General features: G+C 66.2%; 1 protein-coding gene across 4 annotated transcripts; it reads left to right on the forward strand.

Moving 5' to 3' along the window:
* The first annotated feature begins 1117 nt into the window (after nucleotides 1–1117).
* On the forward strand, nucleotides 1118–16954 carry CHD8 (chromodomain helicase DNA binding protein 8). Of its 4 annotated transcripts, none has more exons than XM_067314970.1 (37): nucleotides 1118–1133; nucleotides 3658–4364; nucleotides 4596–4982; nucleotides 5087–5460; nucleotides 5536–5650; nucleotides 5807–6001; nucleotides 6089–6157; nucleotides 6265–6320; nucleotides 6611–6728; nucleotides 6819–6902; nucleotides 7010–7147; nucleotides 7243–7710; nucleotides 7921–8097; nucleotides 8304–8447; nucleotides 8537–8792; nucleotides 9201–9414; nucleotides 9532–9727; nucleotides 9807–9974; nucleotides 10116–10295; nucleotides 10429–10539; nucleotides 10643–10854; nucleotides 11075–11274; nucleotides 11364–11520; nucleotides 11617–11706; nucleotides 11794–11897; nucleotides 11998–12112; nucleotides 12363–12438; nucleotides 12543–12597; nucleotides 12702–12906; nucleotides 13001–13209; nucleotides 13569–14042; nucleotides 14706–14848; nucleotides 14954–15175; nucleotides 15268–15387; nucleotides 15500–15679; nucleotides 15770–15892; nucleotides 16404–16954. In XM_067314970.1, the coding sequence occupies exons 2-37, from the start codon at nucleotides 3678–3680 to the stop codon at nucleotides 16821–16823; spliced, it is 7242 nt and encodes a 2413-aa protein (XP_067171071.1). In that variant the 5' UTR covers nucleotides 1118–1133; nucleotides 3658–3677; the 3' UTR covers nucleotides 16824–16954. The 4 variants fall into 4 exon arrangements, with proteins under 4 accessions (XP_067171071.1, XP_067171073.1, XP_067171070.1 ...); XM_067314972.1 differs by lacking the exon at nucleotides 1118–1133 and adding an exon at nucleotides 1505–1561 and having other exon boundaries at nucleotides 11075–11244; XM_067314969.1 differs by lacking the exon at nucleotides 1118–1133 and adding an exon at nucleotides 1506–1561.
* The last annotated feature ends 543 nt before the right edge of the window (nucleotides 16955–17497 follow it).

The following is a 17497-nucleotide window of genomic DNA, read 5'->3' on the forward strand; positions in this document are numbered from 1 at the left end:
CAGATCCTTCACGTTCACCTGCTCTGCTTTATAAAAAGGAATATGAAAGTGTTTTAAAGGGATTCCCCCCCCCCTTAACGATTTCCTTGGGAAAGATGAAAACCTGCAGTAGTAGATTTTCGGCTTTTTTTTTTATTCCCTCCCCTTAGGAAAATGAGCTGTTCAAGTTTTAAAAAGCTGCTTTTTTTCCCATGAATTTGTGGGAAAACAGTTTTAGTGGGGAAAGGCCGCTTTGGGAAGGCCCCGGCTCTAAAAACCAGTGCTGGAAGAAGATTAAAAACACACACGCACAAAAAAATTGTCTTTAACGCTGAGGCTTTTCCCCAACTTTCCCTTGTCTTGGGGTGAAATGCTGCTGCGTAAAATGGGTAAAAATGGATTTTAGGGGCCCGGTGCGGGTTTTCCCCCGCTGCCGGTGCAGGGGGAGGATTCAGGGCCAATTTTTAAACTTTCCAGCAGCTTTAACTGTGTGTTTTGGGGGTTTACGCTCCCCCAAAAATGGCTGGTGGGAGGGGTGTGAATACGACATTTTTGCACAGCTGAAACCCTGTTTTTGTGGTTTTTCTGCATTTTAGTAACTAAAAAAACACACTTAATTGGGGGAAATGAGGTTTCGGGGGTTGCGAGCTTCCCGATTCTGAGTTTTTTAGTAGTTTTAACTGGGTTTTTTTTTGCACTTTATTAATAATGAAAATAAAGCCCAAGCAGGAGGCCAGGAGGCAAATTTGAGCTTCCGACCTGTTTAAAAAGTGAATTCTTGCATTTTTTCCCCCTATATGTTTCTTTTAATAGGCAAATTGCAGGGTCAGGCTGCGCTTTGGAGCATGAAACATCAAATTTGGCGTTTTATTAATTAAAAAAAGGGGGGGCAGTCAGCTGGGGGAGGGGTTGAATGTGCCGCAGAGTTTAGGGGATTTTTTTTTTTAAGAGATTAAGGAGTTTTATGAGGGACGGGGGGGATTTGGGGGCGAGGGAGACGCCGCCGCCATGGCGGGGAGGGGGTTAACGCCGCGGCAAGATGGCGGCGGCACTTAGCTGCCCGCGGCGCTGCCTGACGGGAGGCGCCGCCCCCTTCCGCCGCGCCTCGGCCGCGCAGGAAGACGGGGAGACCCGGAGCGCCGCATCCCGCCGCGGTAAAAAAAATATATATATATATAAAGGAGGAAGGGAGGAAGAAGAGTTGACGTTAATTAAAGGGAAATATTTAGTGAGGGGAGGGGGCGTCAGGCGGCGCGGCGGCAGCCCCCCCCCCCCGCTCAGGCCCCCTCTGCGGCCACTTCCGGGAAGGCGCGCAGCCTACCCTGCTGGCGCTCGGTCACGCCCACCGCGCTGCGGCGCGCAGCGGAGGGAGTGGGCGTGGCCTGGCCGTGCGTGGCGACGTGCGCGCGTGCGTGCGTTGCGTGCGTGGGGGGGGGCGCAATCACGCTGCGTTGCGCCGCGCCCGCGCGGGCCGCCTTGTTCTCGCGCTTCCCCCCCCTTGCCGGAGGGGCGGGGGAGGGGGCGCCGGGTGAGGCCACCGCGGGGCGGGGGGGGGGGGACAGAGACACCCCCGCCCCCCCAGGTAAGACCCCCCCCTCCCCCTTCCCGGTTGGCATGGCGACGCGCGCGCGCGGGGGGGGCGTATTATGGGATGGCGCGGCCCCGGCGCGGGTGGAGGTTCCTCCCTCCTGCCCCCCCCGGCGCGGGCGGGATGGTTCAGCCCCCCCCCCCCCCGTGTTGGGGGAGGTGGGGCGCGTCCATGTCGCGGCGGCGGCGGGGGGGGAGGGAGCGCCGCGGAAGGACGGTAGGGCCGCCGCGGGGGGGCGGGGGGGCACGTGGGCGCGACCGCGCGGCTCCCGTAGATGGGGGGAGGAAACGGGGGGGGGGCGGTGGGGACCGGCCTGTGACTGGGCAGCCCAGTGCTCCCAGTTTCGGCGTCACTGGGAGGCCCGGTGCCCCCAGTTCCCCCGTGACTGGGCACCCCAGTGCTCCCAGTTCCTTGTTACTAGGGGGCCCAGTTCCCCCATGACTGGGTGGCCCAGTGCCCCTAGTCCCTCTGTGACTGGGCACCCCAGTGCTCCCAGTTCCTTATTACTAGGTGGCCCGCTTCCCCCATGACTGGGCACCCCAGTGCCCCCAGTTCCCCCGTGACTGGGCACCCCAGTGCTCCCAGTTCCTTGTTACTAGGCGGCCCAGTTCCCCCATGACTGGGTGGCCCAGTGCCCCCAGTTCCTCTGTGACTGGGCACCCCAGTGTTCCCAGTTCCTTATTGCTAGGCAGCCCAGTTCCCCCGTGACTGAGCACCCCAGTGCCCCCAGTTCCTTATTACTAGGCGGCCCAGTTCCCCCATGGCTAGGTTGCCTAGTGCCCCCAGTTCCGCCTGTCTGGGCACCCCAGTGCCCCCAGTTCCCCCATGACTGGGCACCCCAGTGCTCCCAATTCCTTATTACTAGGCAGCCCAGTTTCCCCGTGACTGGGCACCCCGGTGCTCCCAGTTCCCCTGCTACTGGACGTCCCAGAGCCCCCAGTCTCCCCTGTGACTGGGCATTCCATTTCCCTGTTACTGGTCCCCCCAGTGCCCTGATCTCCCCATTACTGGTCCCCCCGGCCCCCCAGTTACTGGCCCTCCCGTGCCCCGGCCCCCCCGTTACTGGGAGCTCGCCCCCCTGCTCCCCCCCCTCCGGCTTCGCATCTCCCTGAGTCACCGCCCGGCCGGGCCGGAGCCGGAGCGGGATAACGCCCCGGATGGCTCCGCAGCTCCAGCCAGACCCCGGTGCCCTGCTTTTGGCGACGGGGGGGGAATGCCGTTCCCGTGGCCCCCCTCCTCCACGGGCGCCGGGCTGCGGTTTTGGGGGCACTGTGGGGGGGTCTCGCTGGGCAGCCGCGGAGGGGGGCGCGAGTGCCGCGGGGGGGGGGTGGCGTTTTCGGGGGCTCCGCCTCGGCCCCCCCCCCCCGGACACTCCCGCCACTGCTGCGGGCCGGGGCCGGGGCCACAGCGGGTGCGCAGGAGCTGGGGGGCAATTGCAGGGGATCTGGGGGGGGATCGAGGAGGAGTTGGGGGTCTGGGGGGGATTGTAGGGGGGTTGGGGGGGATCGCAGGGGAGTTGGGGGTCTGGGGGGGGATTGCATGGGTCTGTGGGGCAGGAGGGGGCTCTATGGAGCCTGAGGGGGATCACAGGGGGCCTGGGGGGGATTGTTGGGGGTCTGGGGGGTTTTGCATGCGTCTAGGGGGGAGATTGCAAGGGGCCTGGGGGTCAGGAGGAAGCTGCATGGGGTCTGGAGGGGATTGCATGGGGGTTGGGGGTCGGGGGTGGGCTGAATGGGGTCGGGGGGGTTGCATGGGGCCTGGGGGTCTGGGGGGGATTGTATAGGGTTTGGGGGGGGTTGCAGGGGGTCTGGGGGGCTGCAGGGGGTCTGGGGGAGATCGCATGGGGGGTTGGGAGGCAGGAGGGGGCTGCAGCGGGTCTGGGGGGGTATTTCAGGGGGTGGGGGGGTTGCAAGGGGTCTGGGGGGAGATTGCATGGGGCAGGGGGGCAGGAAGGGGTTGGGGGGGGCATCGCGGAGGCGCGTTTCGCCCTGTAGCGGTGGCGTGGGACAGCCGGGCACCTCGGCCCCCCCGCCGACCCGCTGTGTCCGCGTCACCCCCCCAAATCCCAACCCCACTTCTGCCCCCTGCAGCCAGCTCCGCTCCCGCCGCCATGGCCGACCCCATCATGGACCTCTTCGACGACCCCAATCTCTTCGGACTGGACGCGCTGACGGACGAAGGCTTCGCTCCGGCCCCCCATGACCCTATCGAGGAGGCGCTGGGGCTGGCAGGGGCACTGGAGGAGCCGCCGCCAGCACCTGAAAACGCCCCACCAGAGCCCGAAAATGCCCCGCCGGACCCCCCGCCACCGCCGCTGCCGCCCCGGGAGCCGCCAGCGCCGGATGCCCCGCCGGAGCAGGACGTGCTGAGCCAAGGGAACCCCTTCATGGGGGTGTCCGCCACAGCCCCGGCGCCTTCCTCCTCCTCCTCTTCCTCTGCCGCGGCTCTGCCGGCTCCCAAAATCGTCATCCTGAAGGCCCCGGCGGGCGGCTCGGCGCCCGGCGCCCACGTGGCGCAGCTCCAGGCGCCGGCCCAGCCGCTGGGGGCGGCCAACGGGGGCAAGGTGACCTTTGCCAAAGTGCTCACGGGCACCCCGCTCCGGCCCGGTGTCTCCATCGTCTCCGGTAATGCCGTGCTGGCTGGCAAAGTGACACCGGCTGGGCCGGGTGCTGCCGCTGTCCACCGCCTGGTGCAGCCAGGACGGCCCGTGAAGCAGCTGGTGCTGCAGCCCGTGAAGCCGCCAGGTGCTGGGGCGCCCCTGAAGCCCGCCGTCACCCTCACGTCGGCTCCCACCCAGGTGAGAGCAGCCGAGCGGGATGGAGAAACATTTTCCATGGCATTGGGGGCAACGGGGGTGGAGAAACATCTGCCAGGGCGTTGGGAGCAACGAGGATGGAGAAACATCTGCCAGGGTGTTTGGGGCAACAGCAATAGAGAAGCGTCTCCCCTGGCGTTGGGGGCAACGGGGATGGAGAGACATTTCCTGTGGTGATGGTGGTGGCTTCATGTCTTCTCTTCCCACCTGCAGGGCGAGTCCAAGCGCATCACCCTGGTGCTGCAGCAGCCACCGGGTGCCAACGCCACCGCTGGGCAGCGCCACGTGGTGCTGGGCAGCCTGCCGGGCAAGATCGTCCTGCAGGGCAACCAGCTGGCCGCCCTCGGCCAAGCCAAGGGCACGCCGGGCCAGCCGGCCAAGGTGGTCACCATCCAGCTCCAGGTGCAGCAGCAGCCGCCATCGGCGGCGCCGCCAGGCACCCAGCCCGGCGCCAACCCCCAGAAGATCCAGCTGCTCCAGCAGCCCCCGGCCGCAGGGCAGCCGGCGCCTGTGGCCGTCTCCTCCGTGCCCCCGGCGCAGGTGGTGGGCAGTGCGGGCCAGCGGCTGACGGTGCCCCTCAAGGTGGTGCTGCAGCCCCAGGTGCGAGGCGGTGGGGTGGGATTTTGCAGGGGGACATGGGTGGTGGACGCTCTGGAAATGCTCAAAACTGGGTTTTTCACCCTTTTTTTCTTTATCACTTGCAGGCCGGCTCGTCTCAGGGCGGCTCGCCAGGGCTGTCAGTGGTGAAGGTGCTGAGTAGCGGCGAGGTGGCGGCGCTGTCGGGCCCCGGCTCGCGGGGCGCCTCGGAGGAGAGCCGCAAGCTGGAGCACCAGAAGAAGCAGGAGAAAGCCAACCGCATTGTGGCCGAGGCCATCGCCCGGGCCCGGGCCCGGGGCGAGCAGAACATCCCCCGCGTCCTCAACGAGGACGAGCTGCCCAGCGTGCGGCCCGAGGAGGAAGGCGAGCGCAAGCGCCGGCGCAAAGGGCCCGCCGAGCGCGGCGGCCCCAAGGAGGAGCGGCCCCGCAAGGGCAAGGGCCAGGGCGGCGCTGGCAAGAGCAAGGGCCGCGGCAAGCCCAGGTGAGGGACCTCGGAGCCGGGGGGACCTCCCTGCTGCCCGCTGGCCGTCCTCACCCTCTGCTCTTTCTCCACCAGCACCATCACCCCCGTGGTGGGGAAGAAGCGGAAGCGCAACGCCTCCTCCGACAACTCGGATGCCGAGGTGATGCCGGCCCCGTCGCCCCGGGAGGAAGAGGAGAGCAGCGTACAGGTAAGGAGGGGCCGCCGGTGGCGGTGTCCCACTTCCATCCAGCGGGAGACGGGGGATTTCTGGAGGGCATCCCACCTCCTCGTGTGGACTTGAAGCCTTTTCTCACCCGTGACGTTCTCTCCTGATGCCTTTCTGCCTTCCCCCTTTTTCACTCAGAAACGGCGCTCGAACCGCCAGGTGAAGCGCAAGAAGTACACCGAGGACCTGGATATCAAAATCACCGATGACGAGGAAGACGAAGAGCTGGATGTGACCGGGCCGGTGCGGCCCGAGCAGCCGCCAGCCCCGCAGCCCCCCGTGCCCGAGCCTGAGCCCGAGGGCGAGACCTTGCCCTCCATGCAGTTCTTTGTGGTGAGTCCTTGCCGCCGGGGCCGGGAGCTCTTGGGACCGGTGCTTCGGGAACGCCGCCGCCGCCGCTTGACCCTCCTTCCTCCCCAGGAGAACCCCAGCGAGGAGGACGCTGCCATCGTGGACAAGGTCCTCTCTATGCGGGTGGTGAAAAAGGAGGTGAGCGGGGGCTTCCCCGGGGACGCTCCCGTGGGCTGCTCCCACTGCGGCTGTGCCCGCCAAGCGGGTTTTTGGTGGCATTGACGCCCCTTCCTTGCCCTTCGCAGCTCCCGTCGGGGCAGTTCACGGAGTCGGAGGAGTTCTTCGTCAAGTACAAGAACTAGTAGGTGTCCCGGCAAGCGGGTTTTGGCCGAGGAGAGCGTTATGGGATCTTGGCTCGAGCTGTATAAACTGAATTAAGGGATACGCAACTTGGCGTGAAAGAAGGCTGGCTCATTAATGCCTTGCCGTAACGACGCGACGGTTAAAGCTAGGGTGATACCACCTGGATTCTTGCCAGTTTCTTTCCTGGGGGCGGGAATTTCCTCCTTGGACCCAAATACTTTGAGGGAAGCAAATTTGGCAGCTGGGCTGCAGGATTAACGCTGCCGCGTTGCCCCCTTCCCCTCTCAGCTCCTACCTGCACTGCGAGTGGGCCACCATCGACCAGCTGGAGAAGGACAAGAGGATCCACCAGAAGCTGAAGCGCTTCAAGACCAAGATGACGCAGATGCGGCACTTCTTCCACGAGGTACGAGGCTGGTTCGGGGGGTGGGAGATGGAGCTGGTGGAGGGGGGACGCCAGCGGCGCGGCACCCTCCTCACCTCGCCTCTCCTAAAGGACGAGGAGCCCTTCAACCCAGACTACGTGGAGGTGGACCGCATCCTGGACGAATCCCACAGCGTCGACAAGGACAACGGGGAGGTAAGCATGCACTGGGTCTCGGAGCGGTTGGGACCATCCATGGGTGGTGGTGGGCGCTGAGTAACCCCAACCGTCTCCATCCACCTTCCCTTTTTCCTCCTGGCCAGCCGGTGGTCTACTACCTGGTGAAGTGGTGCTCCTTGCCCTACGAGGACAGCACCTGGGAGCTGAAGGAGGACGTGGACGAGGGCAAGATCGGGGAGTTCAAGCGGATCCAGGCGCGGCACCCGGATCTCAAGCGCGTGGTGAGCCCTCTTGCCCGCCCGGCCCGGCTTTCCCCCCGTGTCCGCCCTCTCCTCTGGCAGCCCCGCCGCTTGCTCCGTGCCCGTCTCTCCCGCAGGCCCGGCCCCAGGCGGGCTCCTGGAAGAAGCTCGAGCTGTCCCATGAGTACAAGAACCACAACCAGCTCCGCGAGTACCAGCTCGAGGGCGTCAACTGGCTGCTCTTCAACTGGTACAACAGGCGAGTGACGGGGCCGAGCCGGGGCGGGCACGCGCGGCTCCAAGGACACCTGCTCCGGTCTCCTCCGCCAACCAGGACGCCCCTCTGCTCACCGCCCTGCAGGCAGAACTGCATCCTGGCCGACGAGATGGGCCTGGGCAAAACCATCCAGTCCATCGCCTTCCTGCAGGAGGTGTACAACGTGGGCATCCGCGGCCCCTTCCTCGTCATCGCGCCGCTCTCCACCATCACCAACTGGGAGCGGGAGTTCAACACCTGGACGGAGATGAACAGCATCGTCTACCACGGCAGCCTGGCCTCACGGCAGATGATCCAGCAGTACGAGATGTACTGCAAGGACTCCCGGGTACGGCCTGAGGGGTGCTCCCGGGGGCTGGGCGGCCGGTAGGAGAGGACATCTGGGTCCTTGCGGGCCACGAGTGCTGCCACAAACCGCCAGGATTTGTAGCTGAACGTGGGCGTCAGGAGCAGGGCGAGGTTTGGGCATGGGAGGGGAGAAGTTGGAGTCTCCTTCACCCGTTCCTCCCTTACGGGTCCGCTGCCCTTCTCCGGCCAGGGCCGCCTCATCCCCGGGGCCTACAAGTTCGACGCGCTCATCACCACCTTTGAGATGATCCTGTCGGACTGCCCGGAGCTGCGGGAGATCGAGTGGCGCTGCGTCATCATCGACGAAGCCCACCGGCTCAAGAACCGCAACTGCAAGCTGCTCGACAGCCTCAAGCACATGGACCTGGTGAGCCCTGGGGGGGGACGTGGAGTCTCCTTCTCCCTCTCCCTTCCTGGTGGGGGGTTTCCCCAAGGGGTCCTGGTGGCGTCCAGACTCGTCCCATGCTCCGGGGGCTCTCTGTGCCCATGGCAGAGGTGAGGATGACCGCGCGGGGACGGGCTCGGCTCGCCTCCCTCCGGGCCCTCACGCTCTGCCCCCACCTTGGATGGCAGGAGCACAAGGTCCTCTTGACGGGCACCCCCCTGCAAAACACAGTGGAGGAGCTCTTCAGCCTGCTGCACTTTCTGGAGCCTTCTCAGTTCCCTTCTGAAGCCGAGTTCCTCAAGGACTTTGGAGACCTCAAGACGGAGGAGCAGGTGAGGAGGAGAGCCCTCACTGACCCCTTCTTGGACGTGCAGGTCCTGCCCTGCCCGTGCACCAACTCTCCCCTTGGTCCCGTCCCCAGGTGCAGAAGCTGCAGGCCATCCTCAAGCCCATGATGCTCCGGCGGTTGAAGGAGGATGTGGAGAAGAACCTTGCTCCCAAGCAGGAGACCATCATTGAGGTGGAGCTGACAAACATCCAGAAGAAATACTACCGGGCCATCCTGGAGAAAAACTTCTCCTTCCTGTCCAAGGGTGCTGGCCACACCAACATGCCCAACCTACTCAACACCATGATGGAGCTGCGGAAATGTTGCAACCACCCCTACCTCATCAACGGTGAGGGGCAGGCGGGGCTCGAGGGGCTGGGGTCTGCCCCTTGTCCTCTCTCCAGCAGCAGCCACAAGCAGGCGCCTCGTGGGAGAATGTGGATGGCCCATCGCTCCCCAGTCTCCCAGCTTCGCCCTTTCTTTCGTCAGGGACTCGGTGGCCTCTTAGGTTTGGGGCTTCTCTTCCCTGACCACGTACAGTCCGCAGAGCCCGTGTAACCGCCCCGGCGTGCTTGATATCACGGGGAGAGGAGTTCTCCACGTCAGCTAGTTTGCCTTTGATGCCGCCAAGGTCTCGCTTTGGCGGGGCGACCCCCCAGGGCTAGGGGGCTCCCCAAGAAGGTCTCGCGCGCGCACGCATGCAGCCACCTCAGTCTGCGCCCCTTTGACTGTCCCATTTCCTTCCCTCCTGACGCAGGCGCGGAGGAGAAGATCCTGACCGAGTTTCGGGAGTCGTGCCACCACCACGTGCCCCACGACTTCCACCTCCAGGCCATGGTGCGCTCGGCCGGCAAGCTGGTGCTCATCGACAAGCTGCTGCCCAAGCTCAAGGCCGGCGGCCACAAGGTGCTGATCTTCTCCCAGATGGTGCGGTGCCTCGACATCTTGGAGGACTACCTCATCCAGAAGAGGTGAGCGGGACGCGGCGCTGGAGAAAGCAGGGGAAGGACTGGGGGGAGCTGGGGACGTTCGTGTCCCCCCCTGCTCCGGTTCTCCCACCCCGGCACACGACTCTCGGCCACCCGCAGGTACCTGTACGAGCGGATCGACGGGCGGGTGCGCGGCAACCTGCGGCAGGCCGCCATCGACCGCTTCAGCAAGCCCGACTCGGACCGCTTCGTGTTCCTGCTGTGCACCCGGGCGGGCGGGCTGGGCATCAACCTCACCGCCGCTGACACCTGCATCATCTTCGACTCCGACTGGAACCCACAGAACGACCTCCAGGTAACGGTGGCCCGCGGCCCGCGGCACTCCCCGCCTTGCCGTCGGCTTGGCCCGACTTCTTCTTCCCTTCCCTGCGCAGGCCCAGGCGCGGTGCCACCGCATTGGGCAGAGCAAGGCGGTGAAGGTCTACCGCCTCATCACGCGCAACTCGTACGAGCGGGAGATGTTCGACAAGGCCAGCCTCAAGCTGGGCCTCGACAAGGCTGTGCTGCAGTCCATGAGCGGCCGCGAGGGCAACATCGCTGGGGTAATAAGGCAATGGGGTTTGGCGGTGGCTTGGGAGGGGACCTGGAGACCTCCAGGTCTACGGTGGCTTTTGCGGAGGGCCACGTGGTGCCTCGCTGGGCATCTACATGTCTTCGGCCTTCTTCTCCCCCACCATGGGCAGATCCAGCAGTTCTCCAAGAAGGAGATCGAAGACCTGCTGCGCAAGGGGGCCTATGCTGCTATCATGGAGGAGGATGATGAGGGCTCCAAGTTCTGTGAGGAGGACATAGACCAGATCCTGCTGCGCCGCACCACCACCATCACCATCGAGAGCGAGGGGAAGGGCTCCACCTTTGCCAAGGTACCTCTGGGCGCTGCCGTTCGTTGCCCCCGCGTTTAATGAGCCCTTCGGGGCGTGGCGCAGGTAAGCCGGTAGCACCTCTGCTTTTAGTGTTTCCATTGCTCTTGTTTCGCGCCGCTCCTCCCCTCCGCAGGCGAGCTTCGTGGCCTCCGAGAACCGCACCGACATCGCCTTGGACGACCCCAACTTCTGGCAGAAGTGGGCCAAGAAAGCCGACCTGGACCTGGACCTGCTCAACAGCAAGGTGAGGGCGGCCGGGGACCGCCAGCAGCGGGGCTGGGCGCCGCTCCGGCGGCAAATGGGCTCCCTCTTCTCCTCGTTTTTTTTGGCTTGCTTCCCCTTTCCAGAACAACCTGGTGATCGACACGCCTCGGGTGCGCAAGCAGACACGGCACTTCAGCACCCTGCGCGACGACGACCTGGTGGAGTTCTCCGACCTGGAGAGCGAAGACGAGGAGCGGCCCCGCTCCCGGCGCCACGACCGCCACCACCACACCTTGCACCACGCCTACGGCCGCACTGACTGCTTCCGCGTCGAGAAGCACCTCCTGGTCTACGGGTGAGGACGCGGACCTCCGTTTTTCCTCTCTACTCCACGCGGTTGCTTCAGAAAGCCCTCGTTCCTGCGTGTTTCCCCCCTCCGTTTCCCCGCCTGGGAAGCTGTAGGTTTTGGTGGTTCCTCGCGGGGACGTGGTTCCTCTGGAAGTGAGGGGCTGGTGGGTTTTGCGCCTGGTGGGGAGCAGGCGCCCACCACCCCGCAACCTTGGCTCTGCCGGCAGCTGGGGGCGGTGGCGGGAGATCCTGTCACACGGGCGGTTCAAGCGGCGCCTCTCGGAGCGGGACGTGGAGACCATCTGCCGGGCCATCCTGGTCTACTGCCTGCTGCACTACCGGGGCGACGAGAACATCAAGGGCTTCATCTGGGACCTCATCAGCCCTGCAGAGAACGGCAAGGCCAAGGAGCTGCAAAACCACTCGGGTGAGGGTCCCCCGCAGGCGCGGGAGCTACGGGGCCGCGGGGACCCTCGGGGTCCCGCTCTGACCCCTCTTTCTTCTCCCCTCCTTCAGGCCTCTCCATCCCAGTGCCCCGGGGCCGCAAGGGCAAGAAGGTGAAGTCGCAGAGCACCTTCGACGTCCACAAGGCCGAGTGGATCCGCAAGTACAACCCCGACACCCTCTTCCAGGACGAGAGCTACAAGAAGCATCTCAAGCATCAGTGCAACAAGTGAGGGAGGCGGGAGGGATGTCCGGGCCGCTCCGCCACCATCCTGGCTGCGCCCGCCACCTTCCCTCATTGACTTTGCCCTCTCCGCTTGCCCAGGGTGCTGCTCCGGGTGCGCATGCTCTACTACCTGCGTCAGGAGGTGATCGGTGACCAGGCCGAGAAGGTGTTGGCGGGGGCAGTGGCCAGGTAGGAGCCTCCAGGCCCTGTCTCCGGGCTGCTCCCGGCCTTGAACCTCCCTGTTTCACTCTCCCCCGTCCCGTCCCATCCTTCCAGCGACATCGACATATGGTTCCCACTGGTGGAGCAGCTCGAGGTGCCGACTGCCTGGTGGGACGCCGAAGCTGACAAGTCCTTGCTCATCGGCGTCTTCAAACACGGTGCGCGCGTCGTCATCGGGGCGGGGGGGAGACGGGACGGGGAAAAACGAGGTGGGTCTCCGTACGGGCGCCCGCATTGAAGCTCCAGCCTCTTCCGCAGGCTATGAGAAGTACAACACCATGCGCGCCGACCCCGCGCTCTGCTTCCTGGAGAAAGCCGGCCGGCCCGACGAGAAGGCCATCGCCGCCGAGCAGCGCCTGGACGTCGCTGAGGGGTGAGCCCTCGCCCCTCCGGAACAATGGAGGGTTTTGGGGAAGGGGGCGAGAGCTGCCCGTGATGACTCGCCATGCTAATACCGACCGGCCCTGCCGGCCAGGGCGAGGGGCCCGGCACGTCTGGCGGTGCCGGGATGAGTTGAAACCTCTTCTCGGGAAGAGCTGAAGGCGCTCACGCCGCCGTGGGGAGGCAGGCGGCGTCTCGCTGGGGATCTGGCTCACGCGCCCGTCCCCATCTTGCTCCCCCAGCGTGGATTTCGACAAGGACTGCGAGGACCCCGAGTACAAGCCACTGCCGGGGACGGCCAAGGAGCCGGACGATGAGGTGAGGCGGCTCCGGGCTCCGTCCCTTTTCTCTGGCATGCCCGGTGGCCTCCAACCCTCAGAGGGGGGAAAACCGCCACCTCGGGTCCCTCTCCTCCCTCCTAGACCGACCCGCTGATGCTGCTGGACGAGGAGATCTCCGTGGTGGACGGCGACGAAGGTAGCCGCTCCGGAGGGAGGGAGGGAGGGAGCTCCGGTGCTGGAGGCAACTCCGGAGCGGCCGCCCCCTAACCGCCCCCCTTCCCTCCGTCTCCCTGCCGCCAGGCCAGCCGGCCCAGCCGGGGCAGCTCTTCTGGCCACCGGGCTCGGCGCTGACGGCTCGGCTCCGGCGCCTCATCACCGCCTACCAGCGCAGCTACAAGCAGGAGCAGCTGAAGATGGAGGCGGCCGAGCGGGGCGACCGCCGGCGCCGGCGCTGCGAGGCCGCTTGCAAGCTCAAGGAGATGGCACGACGCGAAAAGCAGCAGAGGTACCGGAGCTGGTGGGGGGCAGGTGACGGTCCGGCTGTCCGTCTGGCTGTCCGGTGCGGGATGCCCGTCCCTGCTTTAACTCGCTGCCCGCAGGTGGACACGGCGGGAGCAGGCGGATTTCTACCGGGTGGTGTCAAGTTTCGGCGTGGAGTACGACCCCGACGCCCGGCGCTTCCGCTGGGGCCGCTTCCGTGCCCTGGCCCGCCTGGACCGCAAGACGGACGAGAGCCTCACCAAGTACTTCCACGGCTTCGTGGCCATGTGCCGGCAGGTCTGCCGCCTGCCACCGGCTGCCGGCGACGGTGAGCGCGCAGAGCCCGCCGGGAAAGGCGGAGCCGGGCCGCGTTGTCCTCCAGGACCCCGTGCGAGCGCGCAGGGTGGGGATCGGAGTTGCGACAGGTCCCAGCTCAGGATCAGAATTGCGGCGGGTCCCGAGTCGGGATGGGAGTTGCAGCGGGTCCCGAGTCGGGATGGGAGTTGCAGCGGGTCCCGAGTCGGGATGGGAATTGCAATGAGTCCCGACTTGGGATGGAAACAGCACAAGGTCCATCCCGGGGAGGACTGCGGGACCCCTCGGCCCTCCCTCGCGCTGGTTTCGGTGGATACGGGAGCGGTGGGAAGGTTCCCCCCCCCATCCCGTAACCTGCCCCGCGTCCCGCAGAGCCGCCGGACCCCGCGGTGTTCATCGAGCCCGTCTCGGAGGAGCGGGCCTCCCGCACCCTGTACCGCGTGGACCTGCTGCGGCGCCTGCGGGAGCAGGTGCTGTGCCACCCGCTGCTGCCCGAGCGCCTCGCCCTCTGCCAGCCCCCCGGCCCCGAGCTGCCCCCGTGGTGGGAGAGCGGCCGCCACGACGGCGAGCTGCTCCGCGGCGCCGCCCGCCACGGCCTGGCCCGGGCCGAGGCCGCCATCATGAACGACCCCGACTTCTCCTTCCTCGCCGCCCGCTTCGGCTTCTGCCAGGGGCGCGCGGGGACGCCGCAGCCCCCCGCCGCCGCCCCGCTGCCTGTGCCCCCGCCGGTGCTGCCCCCCAAGCCCGACTCGGCCGAAGACTCCGACTCGGAGCTGGACCTCAGCAAGCTCTCGGCCTCCACCTCCGAGTCGTCCTCCTGCTCCGAGGACAGCGATGACGACCGGGGTGAGTCGCGTGCCTGCTCCCTCCCTCCCCACGTATCCTGCTTCCTTGGGCACCACGGCTTGCGTGGGTCCCTTTCCCGTTGCTTCCTGCATCCCGGTGTCGCCCGCATCCTGGCATCGCTTCCATCATCCTGGCATCGCTTCCCACACCCCAGCGTCGCTTCCGTGCATCCCAACATCACCTCCTTGCATCCCGGTGTTGCTTCCCACATCCTGGTGTTGCTTCCCCGCACCCTGGTGTTGCCTCCTTGCATTCCAGTGTCACTTCCCACATGCCAGTGTCGCTTCCCAGATCCCGGCATCCTTTCACTGTATCCCAGTATTGCTTCCCCACACCTCGGCGTCACTTCCCAGTGCCCCGGCATTCCTTTCCCGCACCCCGGCATCCCTTCCTGTGCCCCAGCATCCCTTCCCCGCTCCTCGGCGTTGCTTCCCAGCACCTCGGCATCCTTTCCCACACCCCGGCATCCCTTCCTGCACCCCAGCATCCCTTTTCCTGCACCCCCGGCATCCCTTTTCCACGCCCCAACATGCCTTCCCGTGCCCCGGCATCCCTTTCCCACATCCCTGGCATGAAACCAGGCCCTCCCGGGGCGCTTGCTTCCCTCTCGGCTGCCCGGGGCCTCCTGGCTGCCCTCAGCCCTCTCCCGCCCACCATTCCCAGGGCCGGACCCAGCTGGCGGGACGAAGCTCTTTGAGGAAGAGGAGTCGCTGCTGTCGCTGCCCACTTCCCGGGAGGGTGACTCACCACAGCCCCTGGCCCTGGGGCTGCCGCCGGAGCAGCCGCACCTGCGCGAGTGGCCCAAGGTGAGACCCAGTGGCCGGAGGGGACTCGTTTCCCCACGTTTCCTCCCCGTTTTCCGCTCCCCGCCACCGCCGGCCCCATGCGAACCAGCCGCCTTCTCCCTGCAGGACCGGGCTCTCATCCACCGCATCGACCTGGTGTGCCAGGCCGTGCTGTCGGGCAAGTGGCCGGCGGCCCCCCAGCGCAGCCCCGAGCCCGGCGGGGGCCAGGCGGACAGCGGCACCCGGCTGCCCCCCGACTACGCCACCCCCCGGGAGGAGCCGCCGGCACCCTACACCCGCCTGCGGCACGGCCCCGAGGACAAGGAGTTCACAGTGCAGATCAAGGATGTGAGTGGCTGCCCCGAGGGTCTCCCTCGCGGTGGGCGCCCACCGCCGGGGCTCCCCGCCGACGTCTTTCCCCCTCTCCCGTGGCACTCCAGGAGGAAGGCATCAAGCTGACGTTCCAGAAACACCGGCTGGTGCCCAATGGCGCCCTGCGGGACCGCTGCCAGCACCTCCACCCGCCCGGCCACAAGAAGAACAGCAAGAAGCTGGTGGAGGTGAGCGGACACCGTGGCGAGGTCGCCCACCAGTGGTCTTCCTCCGCCCCCCGCCGGCTTTTTGGGAGCCGGCCTCACTCATCCCTCATCCCCGCTCATCTCTTGCCTCCAGCTGGAGCTGCAGTGCCTGGAGGGGCTGCGGGGCCCCGACATCGACCTGGAGGCCCGCATCCCCGTGGTGCACAAGGGCGACGGCACGCTGCTGGTGGGCGACGCGGCTCCCCGCCGCGCCGACCTGGAGAGCTGGCTGCAGGCGCACCCCGACTTCGCCGTGGACCCCCGCTTCCTGGCGGTTAGCGCATCCCCAGGGCGGGCAGGCGGTTTTCCAGCTCCACTGAGCCCCTTTCTCACCCTCTCCTTCCTCCGATTTCTCTCGCTCTAGTATATGGAGGACCGCCGCAAGCAGCACAAGTGGCACCGCTGCAAAAAAACCAGCACCGTGGAGGCTGGCTGCCTGCCCGGGCTGGAGCGAGGGATGGTGCCTGGCGAAGCCAACAGCAAGAAGGTGAGGTAGCCCCCAGGACGATGTCCTCCCTGCCCACCTCCTTGCATGGCCGTCCTGGGAGTCAGAAATCCCCTCTGGGGCTCACTGGGGTTTCCATCTGTCCCAGGTCCCAAAATATCCAGGCAGGAGGGTGGGAAGGATGATGTCCTTGCGTGGCCGGGCTGTCCTGGGAGTTGGAAATCCTTCTGGGGCCGTTTGGGGTTTTCATCTCCACCGAGTCCCAAAATATTGAGGCGGGAGGGTGGGAAGGGGGAAACTCTGCATTGTAGAGGATATCTCTACCTTCGTGGAGGACATCCCTCCACCGTCACGGAGGATTTCCTTCTACGATCATGGAGGATACCTCTCTACTGGCATGGTGGACGTCCCTCCGCCATCGCGGAGAACGTTCCTCCATGGGCATGGAGGACATCCTTCCGTGATCGTGGAGGACATCCCTCCACCAGCCAAACCAAGGTGGCGGGGAGGGTGGGGGGGGAAAGTATTTCACCACCCTGCCGCCCCTCGCCAGGGCTTCCTGCCAGACCCCGTGATGAGCCGGCTGCTGCCGGAGGGCAGCCCCAAGCTGCGGGGCCGCCGGGCCGGCGTGGACCTCTCCAAGATGGTGTCGCTGATGGGACCGGCGGGGCCTGGCTTGCTGGGGGGGCTGCACGGCCCCTTCGCCCCCGGCCCGGCCCCGGGCTCCTACGCCGCTGTGGCCGCCGCCGCCGCTTCGTCCTCAGCCGCCCTGCTGCACCCCGGCGCCTTCGCCCTGGCCCCCCGCCACAACGAGGAGGATGAGGAGGACGAGGAGGACGAGGAGGAGGAGGAAGACGAGATGGACGACTTGTCTCAGGGCTATGCCAGCTCCGAGCGGGATTTCTCCCTGCTCGATGACCCCATGATGCCGGCCAACTCGGACTCCAGCGACGGGGCCAATGAGGCCGAGTGAGCGTGCGCGCGTGCCCCCCTTCCCCCCCCCCCCCCGAAACTGTCTCCTCTCTCCCCACCGCGCCCCGGGCGCTATATTTATATAAATATGTAAAAATGTCTTGTGTCATACGGCAGGGGGGGAGGGGAAGGGGGGAGGGGGGCTAAGGGGGGGTGTTATCTAGGGGCGGCGGTGGTGGGGTCTTTTGGGGGGCGGGGTGGTTCGAAGGCTTTGGGGGTAGAGCTTCCCGTAGTTGGAGTCTTTTTCTTTTTTTTTTTTTCTAATAAAAAGGGACAAAAACGGGCCGGAAACGGGCGTTTTTTGTGTGTGTCTGCGAGCGCGGCCCGCGCGGCGGCGCCCTTCGCCCACGGCGCTGTGAGGGGGAGGGGGAGAAGGAGGAGGGGTCACGCGACACCTCGCGCCAGCCTTTTCCCGCCGGCGCCCTCCCGCGCGTGCGCAGTGCGCAGCGGCGCCGCCAGCGCGCCAGCCCCCCTCCCCATCCACCCACCCACCGCCATTTGCAGCCCCGCCCACTCGCGCGCGCGCCGGTGGCGGGAGCTTCTCGGGGGGGAAGCGGAAACGCGCACGCGCCGGGGTCGCGGCACCGGAAGCGGAAACGCGCGCGCGCTCTCGCGCGCTCTCTCTCGCTCCCGTCGTCCTGGTGGTGGCGGGCGGCGGCGGCGGCGAGGGAAGCG

This window comes from Apteryx mantelli, chromosome 39 (assembly GCF_036417845.1).
Source record: "Apteryx mantelli isolate bAptMan1 chromosome 39, bAptMan1.hap1, whole genome shotgun sequence".
Taxonomy (NCBI): domain Eukaryota; kingdom Metazoa; phylum Chordata; class Aves; order Apterygiformes; family Apterygidae; genus Apteryx; species Apteryx mantelli.